This window comes from Porites lutea, chromosome 2, assembly GCF_958299795.1.
Source record: "Porites lutea chromosome 2, jaPorLute2.1, whole genome shotgun sequence".
In the NCBI taxonomy this organism is placed as follows: domain Eukaryota; kingdom Metazoa; phylum Cnidaria; class Anthozoa; order Scleractinia; family Poritidae; genus Porites; species Porites lutea.
Window position 1 is genome coordinate 12,243,891 of NC_133202.1, and position 21,698 is coordinate 12,265,588.

Genomic DNA, 21,698 nt, shown 5'->3' on the forward strand with positions numbered 1-21,698 from the left:
CAGGTTTAAGGAAGAATGAGTCAGTGTAGCAAAAGTTTATTGTTAAAATTGTTTTGCTAAATTTTCTGACAAGACTTTTCGGGTTTGAGCTTTCTGGGGCTGATTTGCATAACACTTGACAGCGACAGAAAATTTAACGATGCGGAAAGAGAAATGTTTGCTGATCAGATGCAACTGATAAAACTTTCGTTTTGCGAATTTTTTTTTTTGTGATGACGACGACAATGAGAATATAAATGGTGTTGATGGCTTATTTAGCACCTGATAGTAACTTGATGCCATAATTTCTGTGGTACAGTGAAATCTCGATTTAACGAACCTCTATATAAAGAAGTCCTCTGCATAACGAACGATTTTCTTCAGCCCGGCCAAAATAGACCTTGTCACGATTTTCGACGCCATCTTGACGAGTAGGCAAACGTGTGAGAAATTACAGTGTTTGTATGAGAATCTATTGTCGAATAATTTCCGTAGAACGGCTGTTCTGAAAAAAATATCAATTGTAAACTAAAGCTACAAAGCAAAGGATTGTCCTAAAAAAATTTGGGGGCGTACCTGTGCTTAAATTTCTCCTGAGGCTTGCTTTAGATTTTCCATATATTTTGTCTGTAATTTTCCCAGGACTTTCTTACAGACAAATGTATAGAAAATTTTAAAAAGTGGTTCTAGGTCTTCTAGAGCATGTAACGCCCTCAAATTTTTTCAGGAGAATCCTTAGGAGTGAAGCTTTAGTTTACATATCATATTTTTTTCAGAACAGCCGTTCTACGGAAATTATTCGGCATTAGATTCTCATACAATCGGCAATCACTGTTAGTAATTTCGTCAAGATGGCGTCGAAAACCGTGACAAGGTCTATTACAATTAGATGTATGAAATAGAACCTCGATACAACGATCCTCGATTTAACAATTTGAGCAACACAATATCATTTAGTTATAATCCTAAACATTTTGATAGGAAAGACGGAATAAAAGTCAAACAAGTTACTTATTCTGCTGTTAGGAGTTGTTGTTTTAATGCTCCCTCGAAGTTTAGTGAAAATTCCCAAATTCTCTCTCCATACATTAAAATACACAAGTTCACTGGATTGCAGGAGACAAAATCCCAGCCGCCATCAAGACGACTGTTTTTTTACGTAATTAGAACTCCAACGGTAAAAAGCACGTTAGGCTCGAAGAAAAAGGGCGTTCCCCGGTATGGAAACAAATGGATCTTCCTACCGTATGATATTGTAAATTATTTAGCTTCGTTCGGGGAAAATTTACTTATGGTCGGCTAAAATAGCTCTTTGGTCTGATTCGGTTGATTGATTCGACTGACGGGTCTTAAAGTTCGACGTCTGACCGGCAACAGACCATCTTCAGTTATAAATTACATGTTGGTCGACCCAAATTAGAGGTTGATTCTTCTCACGAAAGGTTCAACACCCACGTTTGACCTAGGCCCTAAGAATCTACATTTACCCAAGTTAGCCTGAACGAGTTCTTACAAAAATAGTAATTAGCACAACAAATTAGCACAAATTTAATTTAGGTGTAGGTTCTTGGCTACATGAGATTTTGTAATTTTGAAGAAAGCTATTACATTAATTGTAGTTACGAGAATCTAGTGCTATTCAGCTACTGATCTTACAGACAAATTGCTTGCGAGTAAAAATCATTTGGAATGAATATAATGAGAAGAAAATAATAGGAACTTATCACATGAATCACGAAGTTCTAGATCTGTTTCAGAGAAAACATCATTTTGTATTAAAATAAGAACCTGTTCCAAACTTTAGGCCGGGTAAACAGGTTAATGTATAGAGGGGGTCTAACCGACAAATTTTAGCCTAACTGGTTCTTAGAAACTTAGTAAGTTCTTTCTTGCGGGGTAGTGATGTGGTTATGGTAAATGCTACGAAATTAAACTTTATACTTGCAAATAAGCTGTATGACCATCAACTGAAACAATGGAAAACTGAAAATAGTTGCGACAATTCAACCAGAAATTTGGAGAAACGAACCATTCCATAAACCTTTGTCTTACAGTGAAGATAAAAGTTTTTTGTTCCATCGTTTCGGCTAAAACAGCACCGTGTATCAGCTGACGTATAAAATATTGATTTGAAACGAATAAAAATCGATTGACGAGTATACAGCAGACTGAATTTCTTATGCATTAGCCTCCGAGCAAGCTCTCCTATTTGGGCGAGTTAAACGAGTCTCGCATTCTCGCGAGTCTCGCTTCGCTTGCCCAAATAGGAGAGCTTGCTCGCAGGCTACTTATGCATGTGGTGTGCCTATAGCTTCCTATAAGAGCCGATACCTGCTCCTGTAAAAAAAACTTAGTTTGTCCAGTTCCCTGTAAACTGGCACACCCAGGTTAAGCAAGAATTTTGCCGTACAGCAGACAAAGCTTTTCGTGTTGAAGTTCTCAACGTTGATGCAAACAAATAGGCCTCTGCCAAAATTTGCATTTAACCGTAAAGTGCAGTGCCTATTTCTACTTATTTACCGACTTGAATCGTTGCCGACCTTTTAACAAAAAGCGTCCCTGCTAGTTGTTTTCCATTAAAGCTTCCTCGAACTTTCATGAATAGCCTGCAGGCGCTTGGAAGTAATGGGCGCAAGAAAGAACGGGCGCGCGTAATGGACGCCCGTTTTTTTCTGCGCCCACTACTTCCTAGCGCCTGCTACGCGGGCTATTTCATGAAATATGCCCAAATTCTCTCTCCATTTATTAAAATACACAAGGTAGCTCGCAAGCGATATAATCTCGGCCACCATCGCTCCCTTTCCAACAAGGCTTTTTCAAGTTGAAAAAGAAATTCGGACAAACATGTTATGCAAGTAGAAATAGAACTGCCCCAGATATGGAAACCAACGAAGCTTCCACACAGCGAAACGAATACAGCAAACTGGATAAAACTCTAGGAGAATCCAAAAATACCATAGTTATTAGAGGAGACTGGTTATGAAAGGCGACAACCATCAAAATAAATATAAAAACACAGTGTCGTCTATGTTGGAAGCTTCGTGAAGGTGCAAAATCCATCGTTTTCTGTTGGCAAATTGTGACGGAATAAATTAATAGGACGTTTTCATTGGTCAATAAGATCAAAACGCCAGGAATTCTATTGAACGTTGTACACCTTTAAGTCCACAAAAACATACAACAAAGGAGTCTGACGGGTTTCATAACCATTCCAATCTATTAACTATGAAAAATACAGATAAACGCTCGGCGAAGCAAATGTATGTGCAGAAAGTTTTAATACGTAAGCGTACGATTATAGGCCACGATCAAAAGATAAACATAGCTTGAATTCGTGATTTACGTTTTACTACTTACTTTTTTCTTTAGCCTAAATTATCAGCTACCATGTACCTCGCAGGCAAATCTATGCGGAGAAGAAAGTAACAATATTCAAAGAAACACAATATTGTAGGGGGGTGGTATCTAGCCAAGCGTAATCTGCTATTTGCTGTCTATAATACACCTTTTGCCCTTCATTAACAAAAAATAGAAATTCATTTTATTTCCGGGAATTCAATATTATCTTTAGAAGAACCTATTTGCGAAGAAACGTTCATTTTAATCATCCGTCGTTTCATTTGCGCAATTACCATGTCAATGATATGCATCTCAATAACACCATTGGAATGTCTTTAAAACATTCATATATTTTACATTGCTTGGAAGTAATCTGACTGACAAGTACATTGCCGTTCATAACAAACAAATAAAGTTTAATTTTAACCTTTTATGTATTCTCGGTTTAGAAACGCGGTACTGCATTTCTGCAGGAATCTGTACCGCCCTGTGCACCATGCAGCCGTAATACAATAGTGCTCATATTCATTTGAGATGAATATGAAGAGAATCCTTTGTCGATGCACAGACGGCCCGAGCTCGGTGCATAAATTACCGTGAGTTTCGATACTGTTTTGCTATTACGAACGATTTAAAGACTTTGTATGAGAAATTAAATATAGTTGTTAAACCGTAGAAATATGGACATATCAAATATAGAAATAAATTGTACTTACGTAAACGTGGGTCTGTCGTTGTTTTTTCTGTGTAACCTGGGCTCAATTCGTGGCCATTTTATACGGTTGTGCCGCTCGTTGTTTGTACGGTGTTGTTTTCCAGCGAAGCATGCCAAGTGATTCAGTGCAGTCTCAACTCACAAATCTTTCCCGTATCAAAGAACCGCGCACCGATTCGCCATAAAAGCGGCAAATCCTTAAGGCCAGTCCCTTAGCCTCCCCTCGTCATATTTCGATGTGTTTTTGAGGGAAATTTTTTTTATAGTTTTTGGTTCTGAGCAATCTGACGTGCGCTCAGGAACCTCGATGACTAAATGTTGTGTGGTGAACTCGAACATGGACTCAGGGGAACCGGGTAATCAATATTGCATGAAAAAACGTGGATCTTCCTACCCTCAGATAGTCTACTGATTGCGCTTCAGCGGTGTTTGGAATTATCCAATTGGATGAGCGTATATAAAATGGGGAAGAGATAAGAGACTGACCTGATCTTAAGGATTTGGCGCTTTCATGGTGAATCGGTGCACGGTTCTTTGATGCGGGAGAGATTTGCGAGTTGAGACTGAACAGAGTCAACTGCCTTGCTTCGTTTTGTGTAGGAAAACAACACCGAACAGACAACGAGTAGCAAAACCGTATAAAATGGCCATGAATTGAGCCCAGGTTACTCAGAAAAGGCAACAACAGACCCAAGTTTACGTAAGTACAATTTATTTCAATATTATGTCTATATTTCTGCGGTTTAACAACTATATTGAATTTCTCATAAAAAGTCTTTAAATTGTTCGTAATATGCAAAACATTTCTGATCGAAACTAGGGGTAATTTATGCACCGAGCTTGGGCCGCCTTGCATCGAAAAAGGATTCTCTTAATAATAATGGAATAATAATAACAAAAATAATAACAAAAAAAAAAAACAACAGTGAAACCTGTATTAAGCGGACACCGTATTAAGCGAACACCCTCTATTAAGCGGACAGTAGCCGAAGTCCCCAAATTTATTTCCCTTATTTACTTTAAATGGCACCTTGATTAAGCGGACGAGAACACCTAAAAAGGACCTGAAATAGTCATTTCTATCGTTTCCAACCTGTATTAAACGGACACGAGTAATTAAATTCCACCACCCAACATGCCAGTCACCGGGAATGCAAAAGACTGCCTCCCTCAAATTTTCATTTTTTACCTTAAAAAACGTGAATTGACGAACTTATTAGTCTCGCTTGCTTTAGAAAAGCGAGACTCTTAAAATGCGCTCGTTTTTTTTTTTTTGTCGGACCTAGTTTGTAGGCCCCGCGTTCCTAGCGAAGACCGTGGAAACTGGGGATAAGAATCGTGACGACTTTCATTGTATGGAAATGAGTCTCGTGATGAGAATGCAGTTTATTTCGGCGATGACTGAAATGACGCATGTAAGTTTGGCAATGACGTAATTTTCCTCGAATGGAGGCCCTTGATTTTCGTGTAATTATGCACGACATGCAGGCACATCCCCAAGCAGGATGAGAAAATATTATAGCGGGGAAATCCTCAGGATTTTGTGGCTTTTTAAGGCGTTACGTTTCTCAGAATATCGTCGCAATTACAGGAAATGTACGGTTAAAAAGATTCACTTTGTTTTATGTATTCAATTGATAGATTTTCGCAGTTGTTACGATGTGAAGTCGTCTTGCACTTCATAAATACTTCAGATATGAAGTATCCACTGTCACGTAATTTTTACGAGCGCACGTGCGTAAAATTTGCGTTCGCAAATAAAATAAAGGCCATGTATGAAAGGCTGCACGTACAATTATGTAAGCGTAAAACTCGCTTAATTTGACGTTTAATACTTGATGTCTTACCTCTATTTGATTTACGTGATTAAAATTTACGTGCGTTAACGTGCGGAGCCAAAAACGCATCAGTGGAAATCCACCCTAACGTGTCACGGGTAGCTTTGAACTTGACTAACCGCACACTTTACTTGCAGCACTTCATGTCCATAGTTAATAGAAATCCCATATCGAGCTTTTCCGGAAAGGGTTGGTCCAAGAATTCTATGGCTTGAAAGCGTTGATTATTTTGGAACAACTGATCACTTCAGTGGTCGAAAAAAAAAAAAAAAATCTTAATGAGCAAAGCTTCAAGGTTTACTGGAAAATCAGGATCGAGGATCGAGGATCGAGGATCGAGAAATCAGGGATCAAGGATCGGTTAAAAAGAACTTGAAAATAAAATAAATAAATAAATCGTGGATCAGTGATAATGTGGGTCGCAGACTGTAGATAAATTTCAGAGAACATAACCCCGTTCGCTGTACTGAACGCTAAATTCAAGTAAACTAATCCGAGTCTGTCTGAGTCAGTGATTGTTTTGACGAGAAAGTGAAATTTTCCGGCAAAATGAAACGCTTTATCCTGGTGATACTGTAATACAAGAAAAAACTTTTAACAGTTTTTAATTTTTAACTCGTGGGTACGCGCGAGCGTACCACGAGTTATTGCAGGGACAGAGATATGCAAAGGAGTCACTCGCTCACTTATAGTAGACGGACTTCGTAATTAATCGGATCCGAACTCGAGAGTGCGAAGATCTATCGCTTCCAAAGAAGCACGTGCTCTTGAAGTTCGGTGGGATCAAATTCTTCGCTGAGAGCGTGCATCGTTCGGCGTTCGCTGCTCAGACTCAGAGTTTTCTTTATGGCAAATTTTCTACAGCACGGTTGGAGGTCTTACCAAATTTAAGACACGTAGCAGTCTTTCAAATGAGTACGATGGTTAACTTGGGGATTGGATTTCAAGAGCCTTTGACTCGTCCAGGCGTTAAACTTGACGAGAAAATGAGCAATTACTCTTCTGACTCCGAAAGATCACGGGGGATATACAAATTCCAGCTTGCTGGAAAGTGATCTGAAAGTAAGAAAATGTCATGCCATGCTATTCTTAAGAACCTGCATGGGCCGAAAATGGATGTGATTTTGACCATTAGCTTCAAAATAACAGCAGAAATCGAGATAAGAAAACATATGTTTTGCCTCCTACTTCGCTGACGAGGTGTATCGACTTTGTAAAGCACAAGTTATTTTGTTCATTCGTTGCCATGAAATGCGTTGACATTGTTTTTTCACTGTCAATAGCTCGGTGAATACGGCTCGATCATACTGAACGAATTTGGTGGCGCGTGGCGGAAGGTCCATGGATAACGCATTAAATTAAAGAGTCTTCGCCAGAGCGACGTAATCAGCCTTCGTGGTGTAGTGGTAAAGTGAAGTCGTACACAGCCGAAGGTTCCCGGGTTCAAGTCCTGCTTTGACAGTTCTTTTTTTTATCTTCTTTCTTTCTTTTTTTCCCGTTTTTGGCTTGTTTTGTTTGCTTATTTGTTTTGTTGTTTTTCTATAAATATGTACCTAAATAACTGTATTTAATAAAATGCAATAAACAAAAAGGAAAGTATTTTGTTTGCAGAGCAAAGATATTATATTAAATCAGAAACTCATAAGGGGTTGAAACGTGTAACTCTCATATGTTTGCTTTGTCCGATGCTCGTGATTATTCATTTTCGAAAGTACCATATTTGCAACGAGAAGAAGAGATGACTGACCAATCAAATTTCGTAAATAACGTGACGTAATTTTCCTTCAGGTTCCCGCGCCCGCTTAAAAAAAATGGCCGACAAACGGGGGAAAAACTCCCGACAGCCGAGAAAGCTTTCAAAGGTTGAAACCAGGAATATTACCGAAACACTGCGCAGGATATTATTGCCTTACCACCCGGGCCAAACGTAACATTATGAAACCCATTGACGGCCTCGCAACTTCTTGAAGTTGTCACTTCAAAAAGCGATGCCTCGTTGACCCTCTGCACAGTAAACTTATACTGCAAATAGGCTTTTAAAATTCTTATGTTAAAAGTCTAGAATAAACAGTGAAAAATATTTTCGAATAAAATTCATTAGCTGCGTATCGAAAAGTGTCCAAAACCTGAACCTGACATCTTCGCAAAAAGTGATGCTTGTAATGAATGTGAGAGGCATTTTAACAGCTTAAATTAAACTTAGATGTTGTAGTCACGATCGTGTTTTGAGCTAATTTTATGAATGAATGAACAAACTCAATAGACAAAGAAGCCGTTTCTTGAAAATTTTTATTCAAAGTCCAAAAAGTTAATCCTTTAAAGCAATTCGGAAAACACTATCTGGATCGTGGATCCGTTCACGCAAGTGAAATCGGCTAAGCACATGGCAAAATTCAACACAAAATCCATCTCAAATCAGGGCACATTTTGTAATTTTTCTTTAGCGCCGAAGAGAAAAATTTATAAAACGTCTATGAAACATTTAAAAATACATAAATTCCCTTTCAAAAACGTAATTGTCTTGGCCATAGAGTGCAAAATGTACCTGAAAATTCAGCAAAAACTTCGCTGACTTGGTTGCATTTCAAAACAGACTATGGGCTCCGCCGCCGTGAAGAAAACCTCGAAGGACGATTTCTTGATGAAAAGCTTCCCTTTCCCACAAAAAGAAAGCTGAGCATTCTTTTGAACTTTCTCTTTCCATTTTTTGTCTTTTAACGGTGTATTTTTAACCTTGAAATGCAGAACTCTTGTCTTAAAACATCTGCATGGTGATCGCGCAGCAGCCATTTTGTTGAAAATGGATATCCGTCACTAAGGTTTCCAAATATGGTCAAAATGAATATTCACGAGCATTGAACGCGAGTTACACGTTTCAACCCCTTATGGGTTTCTGATTAAATATATTGTACATGGATAAACAATCTGAATTTCTATCATTTCCTACAATGTACTGTGGGAAAACCAGAGTTGATAACCATTTGATCATTTTCTAAACAATGTTCCCACAAGTTGACGATAGGCTTTCTTTGATTAAGTGTACATTTGCTTTCAGTACTCCTTATTTTTCTTGTAATTGTTGTATGCACGACCCCACCAACAATGCTGATCTTTTTATCGTACCATAAACTAAGGTTCTTACCTACCCACCTACCTACCTACCTACCTACCTACCTACCTACCTACCTACCTACCTACCCACCCATCTGTCTGTCTGTCTGTCCGTCCGTCCGTCCGTCCGTCCATCCATCCATCTATCTATATCTAAAATGCATGCTGTGTACAACTCTAAACATTGTACTCTGAGACTGTACGGAGATATTAAAAGTAGATACTAAGCAGCTATGGAAAATGTCATTACTTTCATGCGATATTGATATCTTATAAAACGGACAACAAATTCAGCAGGAATACGCGCGAACTGAATTTACTGTGTGTTGTATAAGGTTCTGTTCAACTTACACTTTTTTCCTGTGCTGAACATATACTGTACCGAGCCGTATCTTGGTCCGGTACAAAGAAGCTATGTATATTTATACTGACAGAGCCATGGGCCCCTGATACCGATAAAAATCATCGTTCAATTTTTCGAGTGTAGAATCCCTGAAAGAGTACTCCTCAATGGAGCAATATCAATATGTAGAAGGTTTTCAAAGGTATCACACCGGTTTGAGGCTAAGATGTGCAGTCTGTCTCTCCTTGCAATTTTTACTTTTTGAGTATATACATTATGACATACAACACTCGTTTTGTATTCCAAACGAAAATGTAGTATAACGGCACCGGGGCCTTTGACATTAAAACTCATCTCCAAGCAAGCGAGACTCAACGCTATTAAGAGCGTTCTTGTTTGATTAGTTTCACAGTACAGTTATGTTTTCTATTTCGTTTTGTTTGTATAGAGCTTGTTTCACTCATCTGATTTCTTCAAATTTGAGTTGCAATCTATGTTTATGGTACTTTGGTCAACTGGTTCACTTAAATAAAGAAATTAATGCAAAATGAACAGTTATATGAGGTGTTAAAACACCTCATATGACGTTACCTATTGAAACCTGTACTAGGCGGACATCCTGTATGAAGCGGACACTACAGCATTCCCCATTCCCCGAGCGTGTCCGCTTAATACAGGTTTCACTGTAAAATGAATGTAAGTTAACGTACCCAAACAAGTAACGGGACTGCTGCATGTTTTCACCTTAAGTGTCAAGCGGGAATTAACTCAACCCCTGCAAGTTCGTCAGCGTTCGAGGCCAGCTACGTGGCACTGAACTCGGTCATTTATGTGTATTGTAGTTAGAAACTATAAATTTGACAATAAATAAGAACAGCCCAAAACTTTAGCTTTCATTTATTTTAGTCACTTACAACACCACAACAGAATGACCAGCCAACTCATGCTTGTATTACGTATGTTAACTGTTCAGGCAAACCTTCTGAAAGGCATAACTCATGCACAAATGCACGATTTACTTGGAACTTACAAATTATAAACGTTCTGGCGTAAGTATTCTTGACAGATAATCTGCTGACTACTGTGAGTGTTGTCGTCGTTTTCAAGCACCCCTTGCACGCATGCGCGAGTGTTTATGGTTGCAAAAAGAGAATTGGGTATGGTATCAGTTTTGTTACGGTTCATTTAAATACCTCAGTTCTGACTGGCCTTGAATTCCCCGGCTAACTTTTTTTAAAATCTCCCAGCGTTGACGAATTTCTGTCGCTGAGTCGCAGACGTTCCTCTTCACGAAACGTCCCTAACGCCGAGGAGGGAGGAGGAACGGCTGTTTCCGCACGCTAGCGAAACCTATGGCGCGTTCAATAATCTAAACACCCTACGTCGACATGTAAGAAACTCTAGTGGTAAGCTTACAACCTGAAATTGCTGAGCAGTACTTCCAAACGTTTCCACTGTAAAATATGTTTCAAAACTTAAAACCTAACTTTTGACTGAACCTTAGACCCGTTTTGAAAAAACAATCCGTAAAAACATCCTTGGAAAATGTGGAAAACAAAGGTGTTTCTTGCACGTGTGAACCTGGAGATTGTCTGCAAAATGACTTCACTTTTGCATGAGAAAAACTATTGTCTGTAGTTAGCGTCACTTCTACATTAATTCATAAAAATAAGAGCTGAGAAAAACAGTAAAAGCATTAGTTAGTTGAAATTGCTTGTTTGTATAGCCAATCAAAATTAAGGCAATGATACCACCGATGCTTAATAAAAATTGCGAGCCGTCAGTTCCGGGGGTTCTAATCTATGCTGTGAATGCTGGAGTGTAAATAGCGTTGTCAAATCCCATGTTTGCTTTATTGCCGACAGTTTCCATGCCCAACGTTTCGTGGGGTAAAGTTACCTCCTTCTCAGTCCTTTTCCTTAACCTAAGAATAAACAGAAAGGAAAGGACTTAATAATGATGTTACAGAGATGAATCACGATGATATGATAATGATGAAGTAGCCATTGTTAATGGCTGTTGTTGTTGATGATGTTGTTGATGATGATGATGAAGATGATGATGATGGTAACCTATCCAATTCAGCCAATCAAGCCAACTGGCCTCAGAGAAAATTGAACTGCATTGATTTAAGGTGTTTCGATACAGTTTTTTCGAGGCCATACCGATATTTTTCAATCGCCTTAAAAGTGGTTTTTTCCTTGTCCGATCGCCATAAAATTTTCCCCAGTAATTGGCCATAAATTGAAATTTGAGAAAATGTACTTTTAAGTAAAATCGATATTACTATGACAACAATAAACAAAAAAGTTTGAAATTGATAAAAGCCGAATTTTGCGCGATCAGCTACTGAAAATCCAACGCTAGGAACTTAAAGTTTGGTGTTCGGTCTCCGTGAGAAGTAAAAAAACTCTGTATGTTTGAATTCGAATAAAACGAAAATTTATTTCAAACCTTAAATTTTCAATAGCAATGATAGAGTATTTAACAAAAACGTTATAAATGACGCAAATTATTCTGACACTTCGTTTAAGTAGTGTCAGAATGCTGCTTAATATCATATTTTGATGCTAGGAAATTTTCGTGTATTTTCTTTCTTGCGATCTTGGAAACCAACCCGTTTTCTCACCACCTATATAAATGCAACTTCATTGACGTTATGCTAATTTTTCAAAAATAATGCGCACGATATATATCTCCAGGACTAGTACACTTATAGTTTGAATTTATCGCATCTTTTGAATGTAAAACATTGACAATACTCACACTGAAATTTACTAGTCATGGAGATATGTATGGTCCGCATTAATTTGGAAAATTAGCATAACGTCAAAACAGTAAATGTTGTAGCGCGGATTTTTGACAGGTTCGTAGAATAGGTTCGTCTTGTAATTTCAAGGTGTTGCAGTGAATCAATTTTAATGATCATGAAAGTTTCAGACATTATTATATACATTATGAAGATTATGTGAAGAGATTTAAAAAAAATTCGTTAGAGTCGTTTCAGATAAACCAAAAATCGTTACAAATCCAAATTTTTAATGAAGTTGCACTTATAGACAGGTGGCGAGAAAACGGGTTAGTTTCCAACATCGCAAGAACGAAAATGCACCAAAATTTCCTAGCATCGAAATTTGATATTAAGCAGCATTCTGACGCTACTTAAGAATAATTTAAGTCATTTATAATGTTTTTATTACATAATCTATTACGGCTATTGAAAATTTAAGGTTTGAAGTATGTTTTCGTTTTAGTCGAATCCAAACATACAGAATTTATTACTCCTTACTAGGGTTATGCAACTGATATTAATATTATAAAGGAAAATAAAGGGAGATGTAAAGAATCAACCATAAGAGGACACAGAAAAAATCTGAGCCCCAGATGGGATTCGAACCCACGACCGTCCGTGTTCTAGATCGGATGCTCTAACCTCTGAGCTACTGAGGACTCGTTGGTGAGCAAGGGTCATTTTTGTGGGTTGGACTTGCGAACCGCATCTCGCAGTCACACAGTCCATCACAAGCAACACATTAAGGCTTAACTGTATCACACAGTCACATTAATTTAACATCTCCCTTTATTTTCCTTTATAATATTAATATCAGTTGCATAGGTTGGTTGGTTGGAGGCTCCTTCATGGGTGAGACATTTCTTGCTATTAATTTCAGCCTATAGTCAATCACTGGCGAAAATTTTATAGCGATCAGACAAGGGTAAAACCACTTTTGAAGCGATTGAAAAATATCGGTATGGCCTCTGAAAAACTGTATCGAAACACCTTGAAGTTTCTCGTTCTCGAGCTCCTAGTAAACCCATTACTGCCGTGATTATCAATTAGGTATAAACATAAATGGCTGAAAAGTCGTCATTAATCTATCGAATTCTCCTTACGAGTGGACTGGCCTGATCAGCTAGTAAGCGCCCTAAATGAATAGGGTACTCGGGGAATTACTAGTCGATTGTTAAGCAACTTACCATAAAATTACCAACAAAATCAAAATGGTAACAAACACTCCAATTCCAACACCAATTGCAATCCACTTGCTCGCTTCATCGCTCTCTTTTACTTCCGTTGGTATCATTGTTGTCGTTTGTTTTGTTGTTGGTGTCGAAGGAGATTGAAACAAAGTTTCCACGCGTGAAATGTTGGCGCCGATGGTTGCCTCGATCTCGGATTCGTGTGTTTTAACAATGTCGACGAGCGTGTCTCGAGGTAATACGGAGGTATTTCCGATGAAAAGTCCCAGCGGCTGTAAGACGTAAAAAGCCACCTGGAGGGAGCCAGACGCGTTGCTTGGGTAATCAGGCAAAAGGTTGACTTGGTCAGCGGTATAGAAGTCGAAAGGGAGGGCGCGTCTGGTCATACAAAAGAGTGGGTAATTGTTCAATCTCAATAGTCTCTAATAGCGACCTTGACAAGAGCTCATATGAGCTCCTGCCCCTGACTATAAGTAGGAGGTAGAAAACACATACAGCGAAACCTCTAGCTCCTGAAATTAACGTCTTATATTTCCCTTTATAACGAACCCCTAACCAGCGAACACTTCTATTAAGCGGACGCGGACACTAAAATAAATCGTAGTGGCTAATTTCTATTGGTAAAAACCTCTATTAAGCGGACACCGGGCTGAATTGACAATAGTAGTATTGGATTACTTCCTTGAAATACGTACTGTAGTCGATTAATAAAGGTAAATCAATACATTTAGCTGTCAGTAAACTGTATATTAGACCAATATGTGGCAGTATAATTGTCATCCGCGATCAAAGTTCACCTAAAAGTCTTGCGCAAAGTACAGTATAGCTTCCTTAGCTTCCTTAGTTTCCTCAGCAAAATGGAACTTAACAAACATTGCGCAATTTTTACAAAACTCTATTAAGCAGACACCCTCTATTAAGCAGACACTTGGGAAGGTCCCGAAGGTGTCCGCTTAGTAGAGGTTTCACTGTATCAACTTTCGAATTTTCCCGCCAAAAAACTTTTTATAGAGGAGGGGTTTGTGTAAATACGTTAGAAAAACTCATTTACTGCTTCGCATTTGATAATTACCTTTTTCGTTTTGCCTCCTTCAGCGCACATTTTCTTCTGTTCCTAGTACAGTAGCTGGTCGTAACAGAAGCAACTTTTTCCTTGAAAGACTTGTCGGTTTGGAAGTCCCATTCATACTGTCAAATAATTAACAAAAGTCAAAAAATGAAGCCGTCCGTTGTACGCTTTAGGTAATTAACAAAGTAAAACATAAATGGAAATGGTGTAGTGTCCTCTTCTTCTTAGATATATATTCTTCTCCAAAACTAAACTGTTTCTCATCTCTAAAAATCGTGATTGCTTGGCAAACAATGATTAATTTGCTCGGCTTCACCATTATCGAGTAGAAAAAGAGCGGCTTTCAGGAGTAGTTTGTATAGCTACGTTTTACGTCTTAAGATCAGTCATTTACCCTTGACTGACCAACAACAATTTTTTTCAAAGGATGCAAATACATTATCAAGAGGAAAGGTTATGAGAATAAATGAAAGAATGAAATGATCACCTGAGGGAAATGCTTTTATTCTCAAAAAAAGTTCTCTCGACTAACGTTTTTAAGGAACTGTGGGGAGCTATTGAGACTTCACAGAAACTCATAAGAGTTCAACCCCTTATGAGATTCTGGGCTTCAGTAAAGGCTTAAATAAGGAGAAAAACCAATCGTAACTGGCTCATTTGTGTCTTGCAGCATTTGCTAGAGCATTACACATTAACTGGCCGACGTCTGCTGTATAATTATAACATCGTTTTCAAACAGAAATAAGTTTTAAACCGACCAGAAACACTACCCAGACCAGGGCAGTGACACCTCATCAGTATGGAATTTCTGCTCCAGTTTCGCAGAGGTCATTTCGCGGGGAAACCATTGGTGACGTCGAGAAATGTCGACTGTTTTCCCAGGCTACTTAAACACCTGACGTTTACAAATTTACACGTGATCGGGGATAAGGCGGTTTGTTGGAGGGCTGGAGAACCTTAATTCTTCACTCACTTACTTGGTCTGTAGTAAGTGGAATTGAGAATTTTACAGCTTCTTTCTCTTCCTCTAGTGACGGAACACGCGCCGGGGGAATAGTAGGAGTTGGAGCGGTTTCGTTTCTATTTAAACCTAAAAAAACAAAACAGTAAAGTGTCCTTTGAATTTTATTACCACAAGCAATTTCGTCGAGTTCTTCGTAGATTCCAGACATATCGCCAGTAAACATTACGCGCAGAGAATCACATTAACCATTGAATAGTGTTGGGTATGTAATGGGTGCTAAAGGCAAGAAGGTGCACTCGAGTGGCACGTGACTGAGCATGTAATGATCACAAGTGGCATGAAGTCTTTTAGCCAATCACAAAAGTGGGAATTGCAAAGTCAAAACAACCCTTCCCTTTTTTGAAACTACATTTGTAAACACTGTAAGAGGTTACAGTGGAAGTCATCGAGAGATTGGAGTCCGCCGTGGTCACCTACACTGCCACTCAAGCCAGAAATGAAATGAAAAACGAAAATAAATGCGAAGTGGAGTGAAATTTTTCTTACCTCTGCATTTTCCATCAATGAAATACAGTCCTTGGTCACATTCACACTTGTATGAGCCCAGAGTGTTAACGCACCTTTGAAACTCGTCAACACAGGTGTATAACTCCTCAAACAAGCACTCGTTAACGTCTATAAAATAACAAAGCGAATTAAGCGATTTACCATAAAATATCACAACCTTTGATGGTATACATACACAGTAAAAACCCACGTATAACAACCTAGATTTTTCCAACTTAGCCTAAATAGGTTCTTATAGAAAAGGTATTTAGTGCGATTTTAGGCTACTTAGGTTCTGAAATAGGTTCTTAATTTGGCGGGGGCACCAGCGATCAGCACAGATAACCACTACAGGGCATATGTGATATGGAATATGTTGCTGTATTAAATAATTATATAGAATACAGTTTAGATGATAACCATGCAGTAATTTTATCTTTCCAAACTACTAGCATGCATGTCTTTCACGCTGTAGTATCCTTAAAATGCTGTGTTACATTTTGAATCTTACTGACTGAAACCTAGACTTAATTTATTTTCCGGCTGTATTTTCTTCTCTGGCTTCATTTTTGTAAAATAAGAACCTACTGAAAATTTTAGGCTAAATAGGTTCTTATGAAAAGGGGGTTTAAAATGAAAATTTTGGCCTAACAGGTTCTTAAATTTTAGGTTCTTAGACGTGGATTTTTACTGTATGTATTTCTTTCTAGCCACTCAGAAACGTGTATTTGTTTCGGGTTTTCAAGCAACTATTTTACTGGGCTTAATTAGGAGCCATAGCAAGTAAAAGAAGAAAAACTTATACGAAGTTTGGACGATTTTCCCTTCGTCCATGTGGTTTCGTCCTATTTTTTTTAAAGGTAAAACATACCATTGAGGTGCGTCATCGTGAGATTCAACAACACTGGCGACTCTTAGAAAGGGATAGGTATTCATAAATTTCCATTTTTTTCTGAATTTGTCTCATGAAGTCACATATAAGCTTTTCAATTTTGTGATCAGTGGTACAGGTGTGCGGAAGAAATTTATAGTTAAGCTGAATCAGATTCTATGATTGGTAGTTGTAGCTTATAAACCTTCACATCCGTATCCATCTTTGGTCAACTGGAATCCCGTAATGCACGAGCAGTTAAAACTCCCAGGGGTATTTTCACAAAGCTGTAAGCAGCGATGACGAGGCATTACCGGATCACATTCATTGATATCTGAAAAGATGAAGGCGTAAAAAGAATGGTTATAAATATTATAGGGATGAGTAAATTAAACAATTTAAACAATAGTAATCATGAATAACACTTTCTTGAATCTTGGGATCATCAAGCGAGGGAGTTTTGTTTAGCTCAGGTGACGAACGGAAATGCAGGCCCGAGATGAAAAATACCAATCAGTTTGTCAGGCAAATGCACGAAGCTACGCTTTGCACATTTGTTTTAATTACAAATTCTGATCTATAGTTTTTCGGCAATAACTACAATTTCCACAAATATCTCATCAATAAATCATAAAGAAAATACCAGGAAAATAAAAGTGTGAGTGTTTGGAAATAAAATTAAAAACTCCTCATTTTTATGCTTGATTTCTCCTTCCCTGAAATCACTTTCTTTTGAGAAGTAATAACAAAGGTTCGACCAGTATTTTATTACATTAGATCAAACGTCTTGAAGTTTTTCAATTGACCGCTATAGAAAATACCATAACATACCATAATGCTCTTTGTTTGTCACCCAAAGATTTTGCATAAGCCTTGTTTTCAGTTTCTCTTGGGGCCTTTTTAACTCCCAAGAGAAACTGAAGACACTGCTTAAGCAAAATTTTGGGTTGACAAAAAGGGAACATTATGGTATGTTATGGTATTTTCTGTAGTGGTCAATACTGAATACTTCACTGCGTGTCATAATTTTCAATTCTCTCAGTCTCAGTGGTTTTTCTTATCATGAAACACTACCTCCTTTTTGACATACATGCATACATACGTATTACGCATCAATGCAAAGCTCATTAAAGGCCAGCTTTAGACTCGGAGGGAATTTGTGAAGAAAGGCAGTCACCTTGTACTAACTCTTTAGTTTGTCAAGTAAACCAGTTCTAACATTTCGGATTCCTCAAGGTACTATTGTAGGTCCTCTTCTCTTTATACTTTATATAAACGACTAACCGGCCGAGCTGTCCCTATAGTCCTATATGATTTCAGCATTTCAATGAAACGTTTTAGATCTTACAAAATTAAATTCAGAGTTTTTCAATACACGCTCAGTGACGGACCCCTTGTCAAAGTGGAATGTGTTATCATTGTGGTAGATTTAAGACACGTTTGGTTTCAAACACCATCCTCACACTCAGGAATTCAGAAACCATCAATGAGGAAAGTCTACCAATCAAGAGAAATTGTTGTCTTTTTGAAAACAGACTTTAAGTTTTGACTTCAGACACTTCATTTGGAGTTATGGGCCAATTACGTGCAGAGAGTTAAGAGAAAAACAAAAAAACAAAAACAAAAAACAAACAAAAAAAAGAGCAAAAATTCACCTTTGCATGTCTTTCCATCAGACTGCAGTTCGTAGCCTGTGAAACAAGCACATGTTGGCTGGTTACCCGCTCCTTTGAAGCAAACCTGTGAGCATCCATGATCAGCAGAACAAGGGTTTATAGCTACGAGAACAATACACATTAGTCAGCTGATAAATGCATGGGTGCTTACCAATTACACAAACAACCTGTCGACAACCTGGGTGGAAACCTGTGCATAAACATAAAACTACACAGTTTGAAAGGATGGGTGAACGATATACGAAGTATAACAAAATCATCTGGATATGGATATGGAATTTAAACCGTTTTGCCTGAATGTTAATATTTTCATGGAACCTGGTATTGAAGTTTTTCCGTCTAAACATCAGTTTTGAAAATCGTCAAATATTAAAACGACTTTGTTTTCTTCAGTAATTGAATAAAAGAATGAAGTTACCTGTGCAATTTTTCCAGTTGTTAGGATCTTGTGTGAAATACTCGTTGCATGAACAGGTGTAGCTGCCCTGAGTGTTGGTACATTGCTGCATGCAGTCACTCGTTGGTTGACATTCATTGATATCTGCAGGGAAAACATGACCAAGCTTGGGGTCAAAAAGGCTGCGTGATATTGGCCAAGTTCTATTTCCCTTTTTTTATGAACCGAGGAAAAGTCGAGGTTGATATCAACGCAAAAAAGAATGGCACCAAATAATATCGGATCATAATAAGTTTCTGGGAAACTGCTCACCTACCCCATCCCCTAAGCCGACATTAACACTTACTTAGGGCAAAATGTTGGTTTAGGGGAGGGGTACATGTAGGTGGGCAGTTTCCCAGAAATATCAAGTCATCTTCACCGAACAAGGTTGGCCAAAATAAACGATTCATTATATTATAGTCAAAAAGAGAACTCGCCGAACAGGCGAGGAACGTCTGACCGCAAGTTACGTTGTACACTGAGGTTAAAGAACTTAGCGTCCTATTGACGGAAATTAAGTTATGAACCATGTGACCCATAACATGCACTTTGGTATTGAATTAAAATGGAAATTCGTAGTGAATGCCAGTTCATGTTTTAGACTTCATTTATTTTTTCAAAAGAGGATCATTGGCTTACTAATTGTAGCCATATAGTATTTAACAATCGGCGAATCGTCTCGGTGACTATTCGCCGATATTTACGTCGCCTGAGGGGACTAATTGTTTTAGTATAATTACATTGATGATTATTCGAGAAAATAAAATGAAAAAGAGACACATTTTTGAAAGATTTTGGGGCTTTAAACTGTCGGTCCAAATTTTGTAGCATCTTTTGTTTTTTGAGGAACAGCATTTTCTTTAAATTAAACAGTTTACGACTCCGAAACATCAAGAAATCTGGCTGTCATTTTTGAAAATGCTAGCCTTCAATGTTATAATCACCGCGCGGTGATGATGTTTCTATGGGTACTTGATGTTAAGAGCGGAAATGGGTGGATGTCCAGTTCCCTGTGTATCAGTTAGCATTTCCTATGAGCTGTGATGACACCAAGAAATTACATCTTACCGTCACAACTGCGTGTATCAGCATTAAGCTTAAAGCCTTCACGACAATCACAGAAGAACGACCCCGGTAGATTGGTGCAGAGTTGCTCGCAGTTGTTTGATTGACCGCTATCACATTCATCTATATCTAGATAATTTAACATGAAAAACATTGAACGTTATTAATTTGCAATGATTTTTTAAGGGAAAAGCCCTGGGGACGAGGTTGAACAGCAAATTCTCGACCAGACTGGCGGGGGGCCCCGAGAAGAGAGCCCTGTCTCTAGCCCTCTCGTAATTAACCCGTCTTCTGTGCTGAACGTTTGCTCGAAGGATGGTTAGAGGACATGCGTTTTCAGTTTGTTGAAGCCGTGATAAATTTAGGCATATCCTCCTCTTCACTGATTTAGGTAAGAAAAGTACCATCCCGAAGGACAACTTCCTCTTAAATGGTGATGATGATGTCGACGACGACGATGATGATGATGATGACGATGATGGTTTTCTGCGTAAGTTGAACTTAGTAATACACAAATGTACCTCAATTCCACCTACCCGCACACTGAGCACCGTTTCCGGTAAAACCGGTTGGACAGGGTCCACATGTGTATCCAGTAGCATTAGCTGGTGGCGGCAGGTCAACGCATTCAACACCTGCGTAACACGGCTGACCACTCACCTCGCAGGCATCAAGGTTACTATCGCAGAACCTTCCTGAGTAACCGTCCTGACATGCGCACCCTGAATACACAAATTTGCTGTCAGTGTTGAGTACGTCACCTTCCTCTGGTGGGACACACTGACCACCATGTTGGCAGGCGCACATGTTTATTGTCGGGGTCCAGGTGGTACTTGCTCCTTTGTCATCAATCGCTACAAACGATATATTAACCTGAAAACAAAAACAACACCTTCAGTTACACTGACGAATCGAGAAGTTTGGTCTAAAAATAAGGCGGGGACCCCTCCCCTAGATCCTCCACTGGTTTATAGTTGTATCACCAACCAAATCCTCCACTGTTCCTGATAACGTCAAAAAAATGGAAGAGCAGGTCACTAAGGGGAACAAAGGGTCATTATGAAACATTGCCAACTAATCTATTCTATTGAACACAATAATGATATGCTGGTTCTAAAACAATGAGAAGGCCCATTAAATAGAGAACGCACTCCTCGCCCTCCTTAAAAATAATGACCACATGATACGCGCGTTCGTTTATAACTTTTAAAAATGCCTCGGAGCTCAGGAATTAGAGAAATCCTGAAGCTACAGTGTAATTAAAAAGTGGTAAATATGGGACTTCTACCCAAAACACCGGTGTTCTGATCTAGCTTCCCTAAAAGAACGTAACAATATAAGAATAAAGAGATTGATATAGATAAGGTTTATAATCTCGCGTAAACACTTCTTAAAAGATTGATGTATATATACGATTGATATAGATAAGGTTTATAATCTCGTGCAAACACTTCTTAAAATGTCAAGATGGATGAACTTCAAAAGAGAGTTACTGCGCACATCATAGTTAACTGGGTAATTGAGCAAGTCTGCGAATTGCTACTCTCGGCATGCGCAGCGCGCATTCCTCGTCTGGTCGCAGGGTTTTAACTGTGTTACCATTACCTGTGGCAACTTTTTTTGAACCCTCCTCCCCCCTCTTCCTCACGGCTGGAAGCACTGGAACATAAATAGGTCCCAAAATGGTTTCTCCACTGCATAACCTCCGTGTAACAGGTGCAGCTAAACTCGAGGTGCCGATCCCTTTTCTTGCGTTTTCCAT

General features: G+C 38.6%; 1 protein-coding gene across 1 annotated transcript in view; it reads right to left on the minus strand.

Annotated features, from left to right (window-relative positions):
* Nucleotides 1-13,299: 13,299 nt before the first annotated feature.
* The window catches only part of LOC140927751 (mucin-like protein), a 38,206-nt gene continuing 29,807 nt past the window's right edge, over nucleotides 13,300-21,698 (minus strand). The window contains exons 16-24 of the mRNA XM_073377435.1: nucleotides 20,473-20,809; nucleotides 19,940-20,065; nucleotides 18,851-18,973; nucleotides 18,412-18,534; nucleotides 16,962-17,090; nucleotides 15,886-16,014; nucleotides 15,353-15,465; nucleotides 14,379-14,494; nucleotides 13,300-13,684 (exon numbers count right to left, since the gene is read on the minus strand). Of these exons, the coding sequence (XP_073233536.1) occupies nucleotides 13,300-13,684; nucleotides 14,379-14,494; nucleotides 15,353-15,465; nucleotides 15,886-16,014; nucleotides 16,962-17,090; nucleotides 18,412-18,534; nucleotides 18,851-18,973; nucleotides 19,940-20,065; nucleotides 20,473-20,809 (1,581 nt within the window). The remainder of the gene's footprint in view (nucleotides 13,685-14,378; nucleotides 14,495-15,352; nucleotides 15,466-15,885; nucleotides 16,015-16,961; nucleotides 17,091-18,411; nucleotides 18,535-18,850; nucleotides 18,974-19,939; nucleotides 20,066-20,472; nucleotides 20,810-21,698) is intronic.